This window comes from Struthio camelus, chromosome 5 (assembly GCF_040807025.1).
Source record: "Struthio camelus isolate bStrCam1 chromosome 5, bStrCam1.hap1, whole genome shotgun sequence".
Lineage (NCBI taxonomy): Eukaryota > Metazoa > Chordata > Aves > Struthioniformes > Struthionidae > Struthio > Struthio camelus.
This window is the reverse complement of record NC_090946.1, coordinates 43,421,356-43,439,014: the sequence shown is the minus strand read 5'-3', so window position 1 is coordinate 43,439,014 and position 17,659 is coordinate 43,421,356. Positions and strand designations below refer to the sequence as shown.

At 37.4% G+C, this 17,659-nt stretch overlaps 1 protein-coding gene across 7 annotated transcripts in view; it reads left to right on the top strand.

The window, feature by feature from the left end:
* The window catches only part of PSEN1 (presenilin 1), a 29,036-nt gene extending 11,643 nt beyond the window's left edge, over window positions 1-17,393 (top strand). For 4 of the 7 annotated variants that reach the window (XM_068946089.1, XM_068946085.1, XM_068946086.1 and 1 more), the window contains exons 5-11: window positions 2,207-2,274; window positions 4,081-4,301; window positions 7,463-7,561; window positions 8,944-9,030; window positions 9,988-10,161; window positions 12,680-12,798; window positions 13,196-17,393. In XM_068946089.1, coding sequence (XP_068802190.1) covers window positions 2,207-2,274; window positions 4,081-4,301; window positions 7,463-7,561; window positions 8,944-9,030; window positions 9,988-10,161; window positions 12,680-12,798; window positions 13,196-13,351 — 924 coding nt within the window. In that variant the 3' untranslated portion in view covers window positions 13,352-17,393. The remainder of the gene's footprint in view (window positions 1-2,206; window positions 2,275-4,080; window positions 4,302-7,462; window positions 7,562-8,943; window positions 9,031-9,987; window positions 10,162-12,679; window positions 12,799-13,195) is intronic. The other 3 variants (XM_068946087.1, XM_068946088.1, XM_009670411.2) reach the window with 1 other exon arrangement.
* The last annotated feature ends 266 nt before the right edge of the window (window positions 17,394-17,659 follow it).

Below are 17,659 nucleotides of genomic sequence, written 5' to 3'. Positions count from 1 at the left end.
CCCTGTGTTCTTCATTTTTATTCAGCCTGCCTAGCCAATATCTGGCTACTGTAATTCATTTTAATTTCAACATTCCGCAGTCTTTCATTTTTATTCAAGTTATAGCAGGCAAAGCTGACTGTGTGCTAGCAATCAATCAGTGTTGAAGCCATTTTCAAATGAAGAATAAAAATTCTTTAATCAGAAGGCAACAAATGATACACTGTCATGATATACTGTTAGGAAAATGCTAGCCAACATTTACATGGAATGTTTTGGGAAATTCACTTGTATGAAAAGAGGCTGTTGTTTTGGAAAATGATATAGCAAATGAGATGCATAATGAGAATAAAGCAAACATCTGTGCGTGTCTGATGCCAGCTGTATCAGTTACCTCCATTAGTGTTGTTGACAACAATTACGCAAAGTGGTGGACTATGGCCTTAGCGTTTGACACTGCTAGTGTTTTACTCTTTACCAGAACAGAGCATTAGTATTCACATACTCTACATGCTAGTCTATTTTCTTGGATGGTGAGATAAAGTTTAAGAGCTTATGTTACAAATAGAAGAAGTACAAATAGAAGTCATGTTATTATTAAAATAAATGACACAGCTTTCTTTGCTTTCTCTTCAAACGTTTTCGTAGAGTTTTCAGATGTTTTATAAGGAAATAATTACTTTATCAGATCGCTGTTTAGATGTGTAGATACGCTTACAAGTTGTGTGAAAGTCAGATTCTTTTTGTCTTCAGCTTTAGCATGATTTTTTTTTTCCTACTTCGTGTGGTTGATGCCAGTTTGACAAACTGAGACAGATACTTTGGCAGTTTCCCTGCAGCATCTTTACAGGCACCGTACTTACAACAAGTGGGAGGTTCTTAAGTCTCTTTGCAAATGCACTAGCATATATGGAAAAGTCAAACCATTAGATTAAATGACAGATCTTACTGGATTACAAATTAAATTGGAACATGTTATGAAACATAGTCTGGAGGAGAAGTGTTGATGTTTCAAAAATTGCTGAGAACTTTAAGAACACTTATAAAAATTAATATTCAACTCTAAAAGAACTCAAACCAAAATTCTTAATTTCCTGGAAGTCCAGGTTGTCTCATGTACATGTGGTTCCTCTAGTCTGCATGCATATGAGTTTTATTTTTAAATTAGTCTCTGCAAAGTGAACTTTTTAAAAACTATAACATAAGAAACATTCTAGCGCACATCCTTCACCTGAAGAGAAAAAGAGAACAAATTTCTAAACAATTTCTGAATCCTTTTGATCTGGTGTATATATGGAGCTACTTTAGCAATTAATTTTCCACTGAGTCTCTGTCTTGCAGACAGATTTTTTTATGCAGTTTGAATTTCAAAGTTACCACTTCTGATTGATTATCTGCTTGTAATCTTGAGTTTATTTTTATATATACCTTTCTGTATCTGTGAATTTGACCAATATCTATTTCATTCTCAGTTGAGAAATTTATCAAAGTTACAGGTCTCTTGAAACTTCATTTTTAATCTTAGACAGTAATAGACTAGCGTTCTCTTTTCAGTGCAAAGTCTGAACACATGTCTTTTCAAAGCTTAAATCAGTGCATGCCCCCCTGAAGAGTACATCCCTGAACATTTTTTGTTCAATTGTTGGGCAGATATATCTGCTGTCATGTCGAATTAAAGGACGATGCATGTAGATGTTTGCATAGAAAAGATTGAAATCCTTAATAAAAGCAGATAGCTTTATAGTCATTCATCAGTGAAGTGCTAATTCTGAGTTCCAGTGGATAAACACTGAATGTTTTTCTGAGTTTTTGGCACTTAATGCTATAGCTGTATTCTGGTGATTATTTGGAATTAGAGCAGGTTTTTCAATTGCACAAAAAAGAACCATGTTTTCAATCTGTATTACTACTGGATACTTCTGCTATGTTATGATGCCATTATTATCAAAGTGGGCTAGAAATACACGAAAAGTAGTTTGTGTTTTATCGTACCTCTATTGAAAAACCTCAAAACACTTAAAATTCATAGTATATAAATAAGTAAATAGAGGCGCAATAATTAAATGACTAGCTGTTAATTACTGTATCAGAGTGACAGCCAAAGAGATGTAAATATCATTTTTCTGCTTTAATCAAAAGGCAGAATAACTTCTAAAGCATTTTTTACATGGATATTAAATTAAAAATATCAAATCTAAGAATATCTGTCTTAATATCTATTTTCCAGGTGATCCATGGCTGGCTTATCATTTCTTCTCTTTTGCTGCTTTTCTTTTTCTCATTCATCTACCTGGGGTAAGTGAACTAAAGCATTAGTATGTCATTTTTCATGTATTTAATATTTTTTTAGAACTAGCCCTTGAATCCTAACACGAATGATAGTAACCTAGTGCTGATGAAATACATTTTTTAGTTTTATATAAATCTCTAGGGTTTATATATATGAGAGAGAGGTTTATGGATTTATAGTGTATCTGATATTGCACAACAACTGTCCATCACATTCCCATCACCAGAATAAGTAAACTAACTTTCACAGCATAGTTTATACAGTTAACACATGTTCAGATAACTTTCTTATTCATAACTGCATGGCTCAAGGGCTGTTGTTTGTGTCATGGCATTGGAGGTGGGCTGTATATGCAGAGGCCTTTTGTGGGAATAGCAGAAAATAATCAACTGAAAAGAATCTACTTTGTCACCAAAATAAACGTCTGTAAAGCATATTTAGTGTTTTTCTTTTCAAATTCTGAAGCATGCTCTTAACCAGGCATCAAGAAGAGTTGCATGTAATACTCAGAATTCTCCAGAATGAGCAACCTGACCAGGTTCTGTAACTAGAGCTGTGCAGGAAGATCATGTTATTTTAGCAAATATATTTGCATGCCACTTGATAACAGATAAACTTCTCCTTGGAGAAATTAAGTTAATTGGGGCTTTAGTGGGGTGGAAATGAGGTGAATCACCGCTTTTTGCCAGTGGTGGTGTGTGGTGACTTTTTTGGTCAGTGTTGTCTCTAACCTTTTTAATGACTTACTAAATAACGAGGCAGTGTGTGTTGCACAAGTACAGTGCAGACTAGGTGGAGCTGCCTGACTCTCTTCCTCTGGCTTTATGTTGGAGCTGGCACTCCTCTACAGGAACATGTGCGCAGAGGGATGGAAGGCTTTCCAAACCCTCTGCCTTTCTTCACCTGTCCCTGCTGCTTCACAGTAGTGCTGGCTTCCTTTTGCGGAGGTCCGGTGAGTGAGGAGGGAGCTTGTAGACCAGCTAAAAATGATTGCAGTAAGGGCCATCTTGTTAACACTGTACCTCTCAAAGGCCAGCTAACAACTAGAGAAGACCAGTACCCTGGAGGAAAGTCTCATGCAAAATGTGAAAGATTGTTAATGGATTGATGAGTTGATAGCCGGAGAATTTACAAACAGCCATCACAAGTATTTCTTTTCCAGGCGTGTGGCAATCCTCTGTGACTTGGTGGCAAAATATACATCTCTTTTGGGTTATTATCTATTGAATGTCTTAATCCGATTATAATCTTTAGTGTGACAGAGTAACATGGTTCATCCAAAAAGTAAGGTTCTTACTTTGATATATGCGATGAAGAATGAAACAGAATCACCCTATGTATCTTATCTTGGAGTAAGCAAAATGTTTCAATTCCAGAGGGGCCGGATAAGGAAGGAGAGATCTATTTGTATGTCTTTGAAGATCCATTGTAACCTCACAAATTTGTATTTTTCTAATTTTTAAAAATCATAAGCATAATCAAAGTGAGTGTTTTTGCAGTAATGTCCTCTCCTGACAATTTCTGATTTGACTGAGAAGGAAATGGAAAGTTAATGAAAACTTGTATTTCAGAAAGATGGAGTAGTTGATATGAAGAAAACTCTGGTAAAAATACGCCCTTTGTGAAGAGTAGGTTCTAATTAAGCCTCAGCTGGAGATTTAGAAAATAACTTTACGTTTGTGCCCTACATTGAGTATGAAGATTCCGTTTAAAAAAACAAAATAAAACAAATTGAAGCTCACATATGTAACTTTGTTGCCATTGTTTTAAGCAAATACAGTCCTCCTTATTCTTTTTCATGTTTTTTTTAGTGAAGTTTTTAAGACATATAATGTTGCGATGGACTACATCACGCTGGCACTCATGATCTGGAACTTTGGTGTTGTGGGAATGATTTGTATTCATTGGAAAGGTCCACTTCGGCTCCAGCAAGCATATCTCATTATGATAAGCGCTCTCATGGCCTTGGTGTTCATTAAGTACCTTCCTGAATGGACTGCGTGGCTTATCCTGGCTGTCATTTCAGTGTATGGTAAGGTCTGAGACAAGATATAGTACTAGAAATTGCGGTGGGAATTTCTTTTATTTCCTGTGTTCTTCTCTTCCATTTGTTTGACCAGACCTCAAAAAAAGGGGTTGGGGAGAGGAAGGGTAGTCTTGAGGGGGAACACCCCAAGTGGTGGGTAAGGTGATTATAGACTTCAGAAATAAGATGATGCTCTAAACCAAGCTCGGCCCTTTGTAGTTAAGGGCTTTGTGTCACTTTGTAATGCCATCTTCCTTCATGTTTTCTGGACTTTCTGCATGTTTTGGGGATCAAGAAAGATTAGAATTGAAGTAAATCAAGAAAGGAAGAGATAAGAGACCTATATTACCATCTTGGTCTCCCCCAGGAATGTGGGGAGCTTTTATGCCTCCCATTTCACCAAGAATCCTTGGAAAACCATTGTTGATTCAGAATTTAGGAGTTTGTCACCTTGCTACAGCCCCATATGATAGATCTGCCCAACCTGTGAATTACTCAGTCATGAGAACAAAGAACCAATTACCCTGATTCATGACTAATAAGATATTGAAGAAGAATCAAGGAAGAACTCGAAGCAATTTTCAGTGCTCAAAATAATTTTACACATGAAAGATATAGGCATGAGATCTGTTTCCCTTATTAAAAAAATGTATTTTTGAATTATTGCATATTATACTTTCTCAGAGTGGTAACGGAGGTAAAATTTATCTAGATGTAGTTTTATCATAAAGCTTTAGAGGGCGCTGGACACTTTTGGTAAGATCACTCTGTGACCCAAGTACTCCCTTAGTTCCCTGACAAGGTTAAAATTTAAATATTTAGACATAGTTAAAACATGACAGCAAACTATCCGTGAAGACTTTGTCATAACTTGAATTTATTTGGAAGCATGTAAGCGTAATGAAAAGTGACTCTGAAAGTGACTGATAATGGTAAAAATGAAGAATCTTCCTATTGTAGGAATGTCAGCTTAATAAGATTTGATTAGCTCTGGTAGACCAATGTACTTGGTCAGTATCCTGTTTCTTTGGAGGGAAGCAAAAATGTCCCTCATGTGTGCTCATGGATGAAAAGGCAGGTTAAGAGGGCTGCCCCGCCTCCAGTTCCCCCCTTTGTATTACCAGAACAAATCCCGTTACTCCAAGCATTCAGCTGCCTTTCAGTGACTGCCCCAAAATTACCCTTATGATCTTATTCCAAGACTATAACTTGGTGGTTTTGAATAAAGGAGAGGTACATTCCAGAGTCAGTGACCCCACACTAAGGATTCCTTCCTCGTGCCCTCCGTCTATCTGTGAGGGAAGGGTGTGTGTGTACTGGTTGCCTACTATAGTCTCCTGGGGGAAAGGGAGATGTACCAGAGACAGTGCCATGGCAGTTAGCTCTACAGCCCCTTCAGGGAGCATTCAATGAAGGAGGACTACTTTGTGTGCAACGTACAGCTCCTGATAAGCAAGCTGCTCCATTCAACGTCAGATTTTGTTTAATGTGAATTTGAAGATGTATAGAAAGTGGACTACTGCAAAGTGTAGCACTAAGATTAGTATTCAGATGAAAAAGTTATATTTTTCTGTCCGGATACAGCTTTTCAGTCCAGGGAAAAGCAGCTGAGGTCACAACTCTGGTTCAATCCGTTATAAGCAGGAGTTGTCTGTGGAGTTGCAAACTTAGTAGCAAACCATCAACGCTAAGCTGGTGAAGCAAGTGGAGGATCTGATTAGATCAGCTCTTCTCAGCATTGTGTTTTCATCTATATGAGTAACTTTTACAATCATCCTTCTGTTGTAAATGATCACTTTTCAGTTAATTTTTTACTTGTTCAACTCAGTTGCATATGCTGTCCAGTGCACAAGAATTGAGGGAAGCAAGAAAAAAAGCATCTTTTTCATATACTGAATATGTTTTGAACGTTTCTTAAACCTATGCACATGGCTTTTCTCTGACCTTTGTAGTCCTGTTTTTGCTCATGATATATTCATTCACTTTTTTTTTTTCTTCTTTAAGTGGAAATAAATTAGCACTCATACATACTCCATAAAAGTTATGCAAGCCCCACTTACCTATTAGCTTAAAATTTGCTTTAGCATTGGACTTGGGTTAAGAAAAAGCTTTGGCAACAGATAGCAAGCCAAGTAGTTTTTTAGTGTAAGATTTCCCTAACCTGCCACCTCTGTTTAGTGTGTATCTGACTGAAGTAATGAAATTCTGCAAATGACTGTCTGTCTTAAAGTTGTCATTCAGTTGGTAAACGGACTTCATTTTTGCAGAGGAAACCTTTGAAAATCAATAAAATAATAATCACAGCAGTGATATTTTTGGGTGTTCTTAGTGATTTATAAAGCCCACATTGTAAAACTATATATTTTTAGAAACTAAAATACATATTTCTTTCCCCAAAGACTTTTTTTAATATAGGCCTTGTGGAAGACGATGGAGCAATGAAATTGCATGTTAGGATGTCATTTTTTTTTTATTTGGCCTTAAGAACATGAGTTCACTGTTTTGTGACCTGCAAAGGTGTGTTCTGGCTGAAAAAAGTGCTGAGGGCTTGTTGAGCTGATGCAAGCTCTTGAGGAATCATTTGAATGCTATATATAATGGAACATCAAACTACCTTTCAGTACTGTGGGTGCTGGTTTCATAGTTAGCCATTAAACTATTTACTGTGTAGGAGAAACATCAACTTTTTAAAAAGGTCAGTACACCTAGGGGACATGAATGAGACCAAAGAAATCAACTTAACATCTTCAATTTTATGTGGTAAATTTCATCTAGCTGGTCTTCCATGCATCACAGATGTGCAAAACCTAAGACCAGGTATGGGTAATGCTACGTGTGTGTGTAACTAGGAAGTGAGAAAGTTGGAAGGAGAGATAAGGAAGCCTGAAGAGTAACAGTGATCTGTTCCCCAATTCAGATACTGTGAGTAGCCTGCAAAGATGTACGTGCGCTTAGACATTTGGTCCAAAAATCAGACTGAGGAAAAATTTTAACTTCCTGTAGGATGCTGACCTGTGACTCTCTGGCCAGTGGCTTTCACAAGCATATACACAAGATGGCATTTTAACATGAGTATCTTTTTACCAATCTCTGCAAGCAGTATCATATAAAAACCTTCTTAAACGTATGTCTGCAGTGATACAAGTGTTATTTGCTCTTTTTTCCAGATTTGGTTGCTGTCTTATGTCCTAAAGGTCCTCTTCGTATGCTAGTTGAAACAGCTCAAGAGAGAAATGAAACTCTCTTCCCAGCACTTATTTACTCCTGTAAGTGTGTTTCATTAAGTATTTTAAAACTTGCAGTCAGCTGAAGTGAAGGGATTTTCTCATTTTTCTTCCATTTTGATGTGTTGTTCTTGCAGCTGGAACTCTCATTCTGTTCGTTTGGGCCTCAGTTATCCTTTTGCTGTTGACTCAAAAAGCATAAAATGTCTTCTGGCTAAGATCTTTCAAGATAAAAATCAGCACGTTTTGTTCTTACTAAGTAGGAACAGGAAAAATGGTAACAAAACTTATTTTAGCCAAAGTTGTATGTAGTTAGGCTGTGAATCAAGCATGTTCAAAAGGAGTACTTCTGTTTAGAAAATATTTATCTGCTTTCAGTGCTCAAATAATCTTTGTGTTATTGAAAGGAGTGGGGGAAAATTGCCAAGAAAAGATTCATTTGCAATAAGATTTTCTGCGCAACATGTTTTTTTTTAATTTTCTCCCTACAGTTGCTGAAAAAAATAACCTACCGAATGCAAATTGCTGCTGTGTCCTCTGTTTCAATCAGTAGATAATTCTACTATTTCTGGTGTTGCTCATAGTTTTATGTTGTTGCTACTAATCAAAGTTATTGGGATGTTGATTTGGTTTGCATGCTACTACTTACAGTCATGTGGATAACACATCTAACTTTCAGCCTCACTTCAGGCTAATTGTAAGTCGTTATGCTACTGGTGGTCAAGAAAGGTCTGTATTCAGAGGCAGGAAATACATTGTGTTGTAGACTCCATACTGGCTGCTTAGAAGACAAGATTATGGCAGAAAAAGGGAGGTGTTTCTGTATCTGTTATTCTTCCTGTGTTTTACTGGTATTATTCATAACTGTCTGTCTTTCTGTTCTGTAGGAATAGCTGTTAATGCTGAGAAATCACAGACTTGAATTACAATACACTGTTTAAGTGTGGCAATACTTAATTACCTCAAGATTAGAGTATGCTTTTGGGGGGAGTTAAGAAAACAAAAAAACTTCTGAGGCAGCTACTGTCTCTGAATTGATGTTACCTCAGTACCAGTTTTAATAATCCTTTTCACTTGCAGGTCAAAAAAAAACCAATTAGTGAGAGAAAAAGTTTTAAAATTGCTGATTCAGCTTTTCAGAGTAGGCCTTAGAAGTAGCTTCTTTAAAGCCTCTACAACCCAACTGCTGCAACTTTTTTCTGTGTCTAGTAAAAGTAAAACTTGTACTCATCAAATGCAGTAGATGCATGTTGTAGCTGGTACTGGTGGCATTCCAGTTACTACTGTACTTTAATGAGAGTAGAACTGCCTGTAACAGAAGATAGCTGTACCAAAAAATGGAAAAATAGTGGATCGCTGTCAACACAGGCTCAGAATTGCATATGTCTGAATGTATCGTTAACTATGCTGTTTGTTTTTAACAGCCACAATGGTATGGCTAGTGAACATGGCTGAAGAAGATCCAGAAGCCCAGCGAAAAGCTTCCAAAAACTCCACTTATGATAAACAAGGTGAGTTTTTCTTTGACGAGCTCTGGTAGTTGTCATTTTATTGGAAGACATGTTTTTGGAGACTTGTGGGGGGGGGGTTTTCACTTTTTAAGTGCATTGATTGCTCTAGAAGGATGAAAGAGCATAGGCTTTATTAGAAATGATGAGTATGTATACACTGTAAAAGTTGTTCACTTATTGTGCAATTAATGAACCTGCATTCATTTTGCTGGAATTCAGGATGTTGCTGGTGAGATGGCTATCAATACGCAATTACCTACAGAGCTCAATTGGGTGCCAAACTGGGATCATGTACTATAATGCTAACTCAAGTTCATATTTGTATTAAACGGAAATGTTTCTAGCCCTTTTGGCTCTACAGCTGGTGTTTAAAAACATGGAATGTGTTCATTTACTTGTATACCTAAATAGAGCAGAATTTCTGAATTTGTCCATGGCTAGAATGGGAGCTCTAGTATGTAACTTTCAGTAAACTTTTCTATGTTATTGGAAAATTAAGCCATCAAATTTTCATCTTTGCTTTGTATTATAAAATTACCCAATAATGGTGCTCATCTGGGGGGCGGGTGGGTCTAAGCTGATTCCCATAGTTTCCTAACTAGAGAAGCTAATGCAGTATTAAGTGTGAGTTAATTCCTTAAATTGTGATTTTGAAATTCAGCTGCCACAGAACTTCCATTCTGTTGTGGAAGGTACTGCAGAATACTAGAACTTGAGTGCAATATCTAGATGCAGTAACTGCAGAGTACCCGCTGATTCCTATTAGTGTTTTGAAAAAGAAGGTATTAAAATCATAAGTGAGAATCTTTTCTAATGGTGTGTGCTAATGTTAGAAGTTGCTGAATAATACAGAATACCTCTTTTGTCTTTGTTCATGTATGATATTGTATGTGGAGACTGTTATATGTTAGAAGGCATGTTTTTGAAATGGATTTTAAATTGCTTTCTTCCTTTGAGCTCCAGCAAACCGGGCTCCGAATGAAGATGCTGAAGCAGATGATGGTGGCTTTAGTCAGGAATGGCAGCAACAAAGGGACAGTAGAATAGGACCCATTGAATCAACACCTGAATCACGTGCTGCTGTTCAGGCTTTACCCAGTAACTCTCAAACCAGTGAAGACCCCGAAGAACGTGAGTAAGGAGGACTCAGTCTAAAAGACGGAGTAAATGTGAAGCTAGTTAATCTCAGTCTTAGTCATTCTGATTGTACCAATATGGTATGCTGTGAGCAATAGAAAGCTGAAGAGCTATTCTTGCCCAGGATCAGTATTTCTATGCTTTAGAGAAATAGATGGAGCAGTTTTTAGGTAGCTCTTGGTTTTGCTGCAGTATTGAGTAATATTGGCCAAATTGTTCTTTCATTGGACATACAGACTCTCAACTTTAATAGCACAAACTACCAAGTTGCTTTTAGACCATTATACAGTTGAGTTAGCTTCTGTCTTTTCCACAGCTTTCTGCTGTGCGTCGCCTCTTCTGGCTTTTAGGCCCTGTAGATGAAGTTGTTAACTTTTTCACCTCAAGATTAAACTACTGTAAAGCGCTCTGCACAAAGCAGTACTTAAAACCTAGTTGGAGACTGAAATGAATGCAGAATGCTATGGGCTTGCTTATTTTTTTCCAGCATGCTGCATAAGTGCAATATCTTTGGAGGGCACACTAAAGGGCGTTTTAATGCTTATTACCTTTTCTTGAATGCACTGTCCCAGAACAGATACTCAAAATATTCACTTGTGTGTCTACCGGCTCCCGCAAGCACAAGTATAATATCAACACAAGTATTATTCTGTATTACTGCAAATAATCAGTTTTATGTCCCTCAGACAGAAATAGGGGTGGACTGAGCATTTATGTATTTTTTTTTTTTTTTAAGTCACTGGATAAGTGAAATGTCTTTTGTGTTAAATGTATTTCTAAGGCTCCTGCTGAAATCTGTCCTTCAAGTTTTTAGCATGACTGTGGAGTTTCACTGTAACTGCTATTCTTAGCTCAAAAACCTCCTTCTGCTGTTCTGCCTTTTTAGAACTGAGACAAGGACTACATTTGGTTCCAGCAAGGTGTAGAACTTTGTTGTCATTGAAATTAGATGTTGTTAATAGCACAAAGTTTAGTTTTCAATAATAGCTAGATAAATTAATATTCTAAAACTAAACAATCCAATGCTTAGTTGCTGTTGTGAACTTTCTCACCAGGAAATCTAGTAGCATGGAAATATACTATCATGTAGGCTTCAGTTGTTGTTTGAACATTACCCTTCCTGTAACAGTCTGCTATCTGAGAGCAATGTGGATAGCTGTGGAATTCAGCCATTGGCTTTGGAGGGTATATAGCTGTAACAATTGTCGATTTGAAGTAAGCATTTCAGAAGGTGCCTCTGAGTGCTGAGGGAGAGTAGTATGATACAAACAATCCAAACTTAAAGCAGACAAGTCAAACTCTAGAGAGCTTTTGCAACAAAGGAAGAGCAAATATAGAATATATATGTTCTTCTCGATAGGAAGAGCTTGTTTTTCAGCTTACTGTAAAACATATCATATGACTCTTCTTACCTCTTGTACTTCTTTTATCTGAGAAGTGTTTTAAGGTTCTCTTCTTAGTCTCCTGCGCCTCCCCTCCTTCACGCTCCTGGGAGTTGATGGGGGCATCAGACAACACTCACCTCTACTAGGGCGTTATAACTGCAGGCCCCTCTCCAACATTACTGCTTATCCCATTAGCTTCAGGGGCAAGCTGTAAATATCTTTGTTCACTGAAGAGAGAAGATAACCACTGGTTCAGGAGTAAAAGAAGAGTAGGGCTGCATTTTTACTAATGACCAGCCAGGCATAAACCCCTGCTTTGGTGCTCTGAGTTCCTCACTGAACTCTAAAGAGTGAGTTTTGGGCTGGATAGTAATCGGGTAACAAAATGAATGGCAGGCCAAATGAAAATAGCCTGTTGACCTCTCTGACTTAATATCTCTTAAAAGCTCAGAAACGGTACCAGCATTCAGGAAATCTTCCTCCCCCCTCCCCCCCCCCAACCAGAAATGGTTGAATATTCTGCTCACAAAGTTGTTGCTAAGATGGTAATTACTATTCAAAAAAAAGTAACACTTAACTCATGAGTTTTACTAGGTCTCACATCTTAGACTAAATATATTTTTGGTTCTGTGATATACTTACTTACACAAAATTGCTTTTTAGAATACTATAATCAGAATTCTGTAGGAAACTGGGGAGGACATTGGAATATTTTGCTGGATATAGGTTTTTACATTGGCAGATAAACTGAAGGCTGCAGATCTGAGTGAGTCATTTGTTTCCTTCTGCCCCTTGGCCAGCTTAAAGAAATCTTACTTTCATGTTCTGCTGTGACATGACAACCAAAAGTAGAAGAAAAATCCTTAACAAATATAATAGAAATTTCTGAGTTTGTATGCACTGCGTTGGTATCCATAATAAAACAGGAGTATGGAAAAATGGTAATTATATGATGAATGAGTCGATTCAGGAGTGGTATTGCTTCTAAAAGTACAAAATAAAATCATTACATTAGCAAGTTGTTTTGATACTTAATATCTAAACCTGTCTTGTTCTCTCACAGTGACTGATATGTAATATTAGTAGTCTGTCTGATGCTTCATGCTGCCATATATTCATTTCTGCAGGAGGAGTAAAGCTAGGTTTAGGAGACTTCATTTTCTACAGTGTCCTGGTTGGCAAAGCCTCTGCAACAGCAAGTGGGGACTGGAATACAACTTTAGCATGTTTTGTAGCCATATTAATTGTGAGTATAATGTAATATGATAATAGTGATAGTTCATCAGGGACAAAATCATGACTGCTTTTTTTCCCCCTCCCTTTGGGTATTGTTTATTTGGTGGCATGACTCTGAAAACTGATGAGGGCTCCAGCTGTGATTTTTCACTGGCTGTATGTCCATCACTTATGCCTTTGGTTTGGCAAGGCATGCAAGCCCGTTATATTTCTGTGCAATTTTCAGTGTAAGTACCTTGTGCTTTTTTTGAATGAAGTATTGCTAATACTTGCAGTAACAGCTAATTCAAGATAGAGAAGAAAAATTATGTACAAGCCATTTTCATTAGTGCCTATATATGTACGACCTTTTGCTCATCAGAGTTCCCTAATTTCTCCCTGTTTTTTTTGTTTTCCCCTCCCTTCAGGGTCTGTGCCTTACACTTCTGCTTCTTGCCATCTTTAAGAAGGCCTTACCAGCTCTTCCAATCTCCATAACCTTTGGGCTAGTTTTTTACTTTGCCACAGATAACTTGGTGCAGCCCTTTATGGACCAGCTAGCATTCCATCAGTTTTATATCTAGCACACTTGATGCTCGTATTCTACGGATATTTGTGTTTGTAGCAAATCTGGGAGGAGGAAAATGTTTTTCCCTGAGTCCTCAAGTGAAACTGAAGTTTAATACTCAAGATTCTGAGCCTGAATCATTACAACTTCCTCCCATTTTCCTGAAACTGCTGCTGCACTGGGCACCATATGATTTTTTTCCTGTGTGAACGTGATTTCTTCTTGATGACTGGTCTAAACTGGGTGCTGTTATGTCAGAAGCAATCTGATATACATATCTCTGGTAAGGACCACCTGTGTGAAAATTGCTAATGTTTCCACCAGCAATGTGCTCTCTCACCACAAGTTGATTATTTTCCACAGCATTAAGGGTGCTCAGGACTTCCTTGACATTAACAGAGGAAGCTTGACGAATCAAATGGAACTTGGCTCTAAACCATTTGAAGAGAGAGAACCCAAATTAAACTCCTTCAGCAGTGATTTTTAACAGCTGAGTCCTGACTGTGCTTTTTGTCATGAGAAAGGATTTTGCATTGTAGCAAAACAGCAAAGGGAGAAACTCACTCTGAAAGGGTACTTCACCACTTCATAGCCTCTGTGCCTAAGTGTGCTTGGTTTAGTAACTTTAAAAGCTTTTTTTCACACTGGAACTAGAGCCTTTTCTTAGTTTTAATACCTTGCATTCTCACACGTGGAGTGCACTTTCTGTAGAGCTGCTCCAGTTTATGTAGCTACTTAGACTTGGACAAAATCATTTGGCATAAGAGGATCATGGGTTCTAATTTGGATCTTTGATCCTAAAAGTTTAGGGAACTACATTAAAAGGCAATTTCAGGACTTATTCTTTGCGTTCTTGCAAATCATTTTGCCAGAACACTAGTTCAAACCCTGCATTTGAAAATAGCCACTAACAGCTCAGACTGCATTGTTAAGGTTCAAATTCCTTTTATTGGCGATCTTACAAAAGAAGCAGACACTCACAGCAGTTCCAGTTGGAGTTGAACCTGCCAGATCTAAAGGCTAAAGTGATATTAGTAACATTTCTAATGTTTCTTTCAAAGTTTTCCCTTCAAAAACATAGGTGACGGGATGTACTCTACAGCAAATTAAAATGTGGGAATGCTCTTTCTAAGCAAAGTTCTGTTGACCTTGCTGTTGTGTTGATCTGAAGTCTTGATCACTCAACCTTCTAACACCTCAGGTTGGGCAGGTATTTTTTTTCATGCAGTAACTTTATTGGTAAGAATTTCTTAAGTTAGGTGAGACATTACTTAATGTTACCAAGGAATACAGTCTGTGGCCCTCTTTAATTACCTCTCCTGTGAGGAACAGAAGACTGGAGAAATGAACAATGACTCAAAATCACTGAAACAAAGATACGGGTTTTTGATCTTCCTACAAGAAAAAATCGACTCTGACCTTAAAACTGCTAAACTCTGTTTTGTTCTTTATGTGCGAGAACTTGTTTATGAATAATTGCTTGGAAATGAGATTTATGTGAGGTGAAGTTGGTTTTGCCATAGACTCTTAGTCTGTATAAGTCAGTTTTTTTCTGAACGAAGCACAGGGGGTGGATACTTTTGATGGGCATTCCACTTTACTTGCATCTGGTACTGGAGTCCTTGCCAAATAGAACAACTGTCAAAATCCCAAAGCAAACTCCTTTTGCCCTTTTCATGGGGCTTTGTTTCAGTGCCTATAGATTCAAAGGACTGAGACCTCACAGATGCTCTCAAACCATTGCCCAAGTAATGGAATAAAGAGTGCAATGTATAAATCTGCTTTAAAACCAAGAAAGGTTTACCTTTTTTTGGTTGTCTTTGGAAAGATCTCTGTATTGTCCAGTATGATGTGCTAACTGTAGTGTTAGCATCTACGTCTGCATAAAATAAGATATACTGTCTTTTCTCCTCTAAAGTACTTTATTCATCTCATGTGTATGCTAATTCATTGTGGATAGCATTAATAAAGTAATCGTATCACAATTGCTCACACTGACTTTCCAGGTGAAACTTCCTTGTGTTTTTGGGCTTCATTCACTGTTCCATATTTTGCTGAAGTGGAGCCTGACCTAAAACAGGCTTTTTTATACAAGACTTCGAGTTGTTTAAGTTTTTATGCTATTGTAACTTGTTCCTTTCCTGAGTATTATAACTAAGAAAATTCCCATGGGTGTTCTATTGGGCATCCTAACTATTGTTTCATTGTATAGAACAGATTAGCTAAGAGCTGGTACCACTAGCATCTGTTTGCATACCTGAGCCAAGTCTCAGTTGGGTTGTTGCTGAAATGCAGCAGTCATCTTTATTGTTTGTGGGTTTGGTTTAATTATTTACTGTAGGGGTACTGACTCCAAGGAGAGTTGCTTTAGAATCCATAGAAATATAGAAAAGCCTTTCCACATACTTGAATGGGCATTAGATGTACAAGCTGAGGAAGAGCTCAGAATCTTCAAACACTATGTTGCCAGTCTTCCACTCTCCATAGTTGTTTCTGCTATCCTGGAGTTTTGATTTCTGAGTTGGTGTGGAGTTACAGCGGTGGAGGCTGTTAAAATGTGTATTCAGAGAAACTATTGTTCAAGTTCACGTATTTGAATCTCAAAATAAAGAAAAAAAAGAAAAGGGAAAGCTACTTCAAGCCCAGCCCAATATATGTTAAATTATGCTGTCTAATACCAACCCCTGAGTATGCCTTCAAAAACCCGGATGGGCAGAACTGAGTCAAATTTTCTAGATTTGCTCTCTTACACTGAGGCATGGTAGTTTGTTCCAAATGAGATCTTGCAGATAAAGGCTATCTCAGGACTTGGTCCAGAAGATTCAGTTAAGAATAGTTTTTTGCTTGCATTTGAGTTATTACGTACGTGTAAAAGTGGTATCCCTTCTTTCTTACTCTCCTTTGTCTTAAAACACCAGTCTAATTATAGATCTTGAGCCATTTCGTGTTGGCTAGCTTGAGATAACTGAAAGAATTCTGTTGTGTAGTCTTTGTTTTTGAGAGACTTATTCATTATTATTTAATTAGTATATTAACAGCAGCACATTAGACTGTAGCTCTGAAAGAACTGTTGTTTAACTCTGGTAGCTAGGTTCATCTCTTTTGTGCCCCAGACAGACTAACTGTTGTATTTCAATAGTTATGCTTTGAAACTGAGTATCTTGATAGCTTTCACTCCCCTTTCAGGTTGCGTTAACGATTAGTCTCCTCCTTTGGCTACTCTTCTGTAAATAAATAAATTAATAAACCAAAACACTGATTTACAGATTTGCTTAAAAAGCAGCCACTTTAATTCATTTCTTCATTTTTTGCATTGGGGGATGTGATCCAGAGCAAAAAGACAAAACAGATCCTTAGAAGCTGCTCCTTTAGCCAAGGTGTATGATGCTGTCATAGCTATGCGTGGCTCTTAAAGTGGCACTCAGATTCTTAAATCTTGAAGGTGTGCACTTTTATACAGCAGCACATTCAGAATAGTTCTGGCTGGGCAGATCATAACTTTTAAGCCAAATACTCAAGGGCTGTGTTCCACTAAAAATGGCTAATTGCCTTGATGTGCAAAGCAGATCCTGGATATTTCAGGCACAGGAGACTGGTACTTCTTGGATATAGGTAGGGTATGCATTCTGGGCCTGCAGATGACAACTGCTCTGCCTTTAGTGCAGTGAAGAAATAAATATTCTTAAGTTCATTTTGGGTGGAGGGTACTGTATGAAGAAACTTACCCAAATGCATTACTAAAAAAATAGTATTACTTTTGGCAACGATGCTATTGAAACAAGTCTAATAGTGACTATGGAACATGTCTGCACTGCAACTGCATCTCAGTGGTAGCTTGGTCATTGGGAACGCTGAAATGTGAATTAGAATGGAATTCTTTTACAGTCAAAGCATTTGCTGTTTTCTTTTTTTACAGACACTGGTTTGTACATAATCTGAATTGAATGTGAATATTTTTTAAATACCTTTCCGGTTCTTGATAAGATAAAGTTTTGATAGATTATTGCAAATTTTCCTGTATTTGTCTAATTATTAAAATAAAATTGCATGACTCCTAACTTATCTTGTCTTTCCTTATATTATTTTAAATTCGCCATTTAAACTTAAAGCTATTGGAGGCCTCAGCACTGCAGCAATTTATGTTCAGCATTTGATGAGTAAGATTCCTTTCTTAAGATACTTAAGTGGCTTCTTTATTTCCCAACAGAGTAACTTCTTCAAACTGTTTTCTGTAGAAATACTTAGAAATACTTTCTTCTAAAAGCTACCTTTCATATTCATTAATGGAGTCAGTCAAAACCAATTGCAAAAGTCCCATGAGATA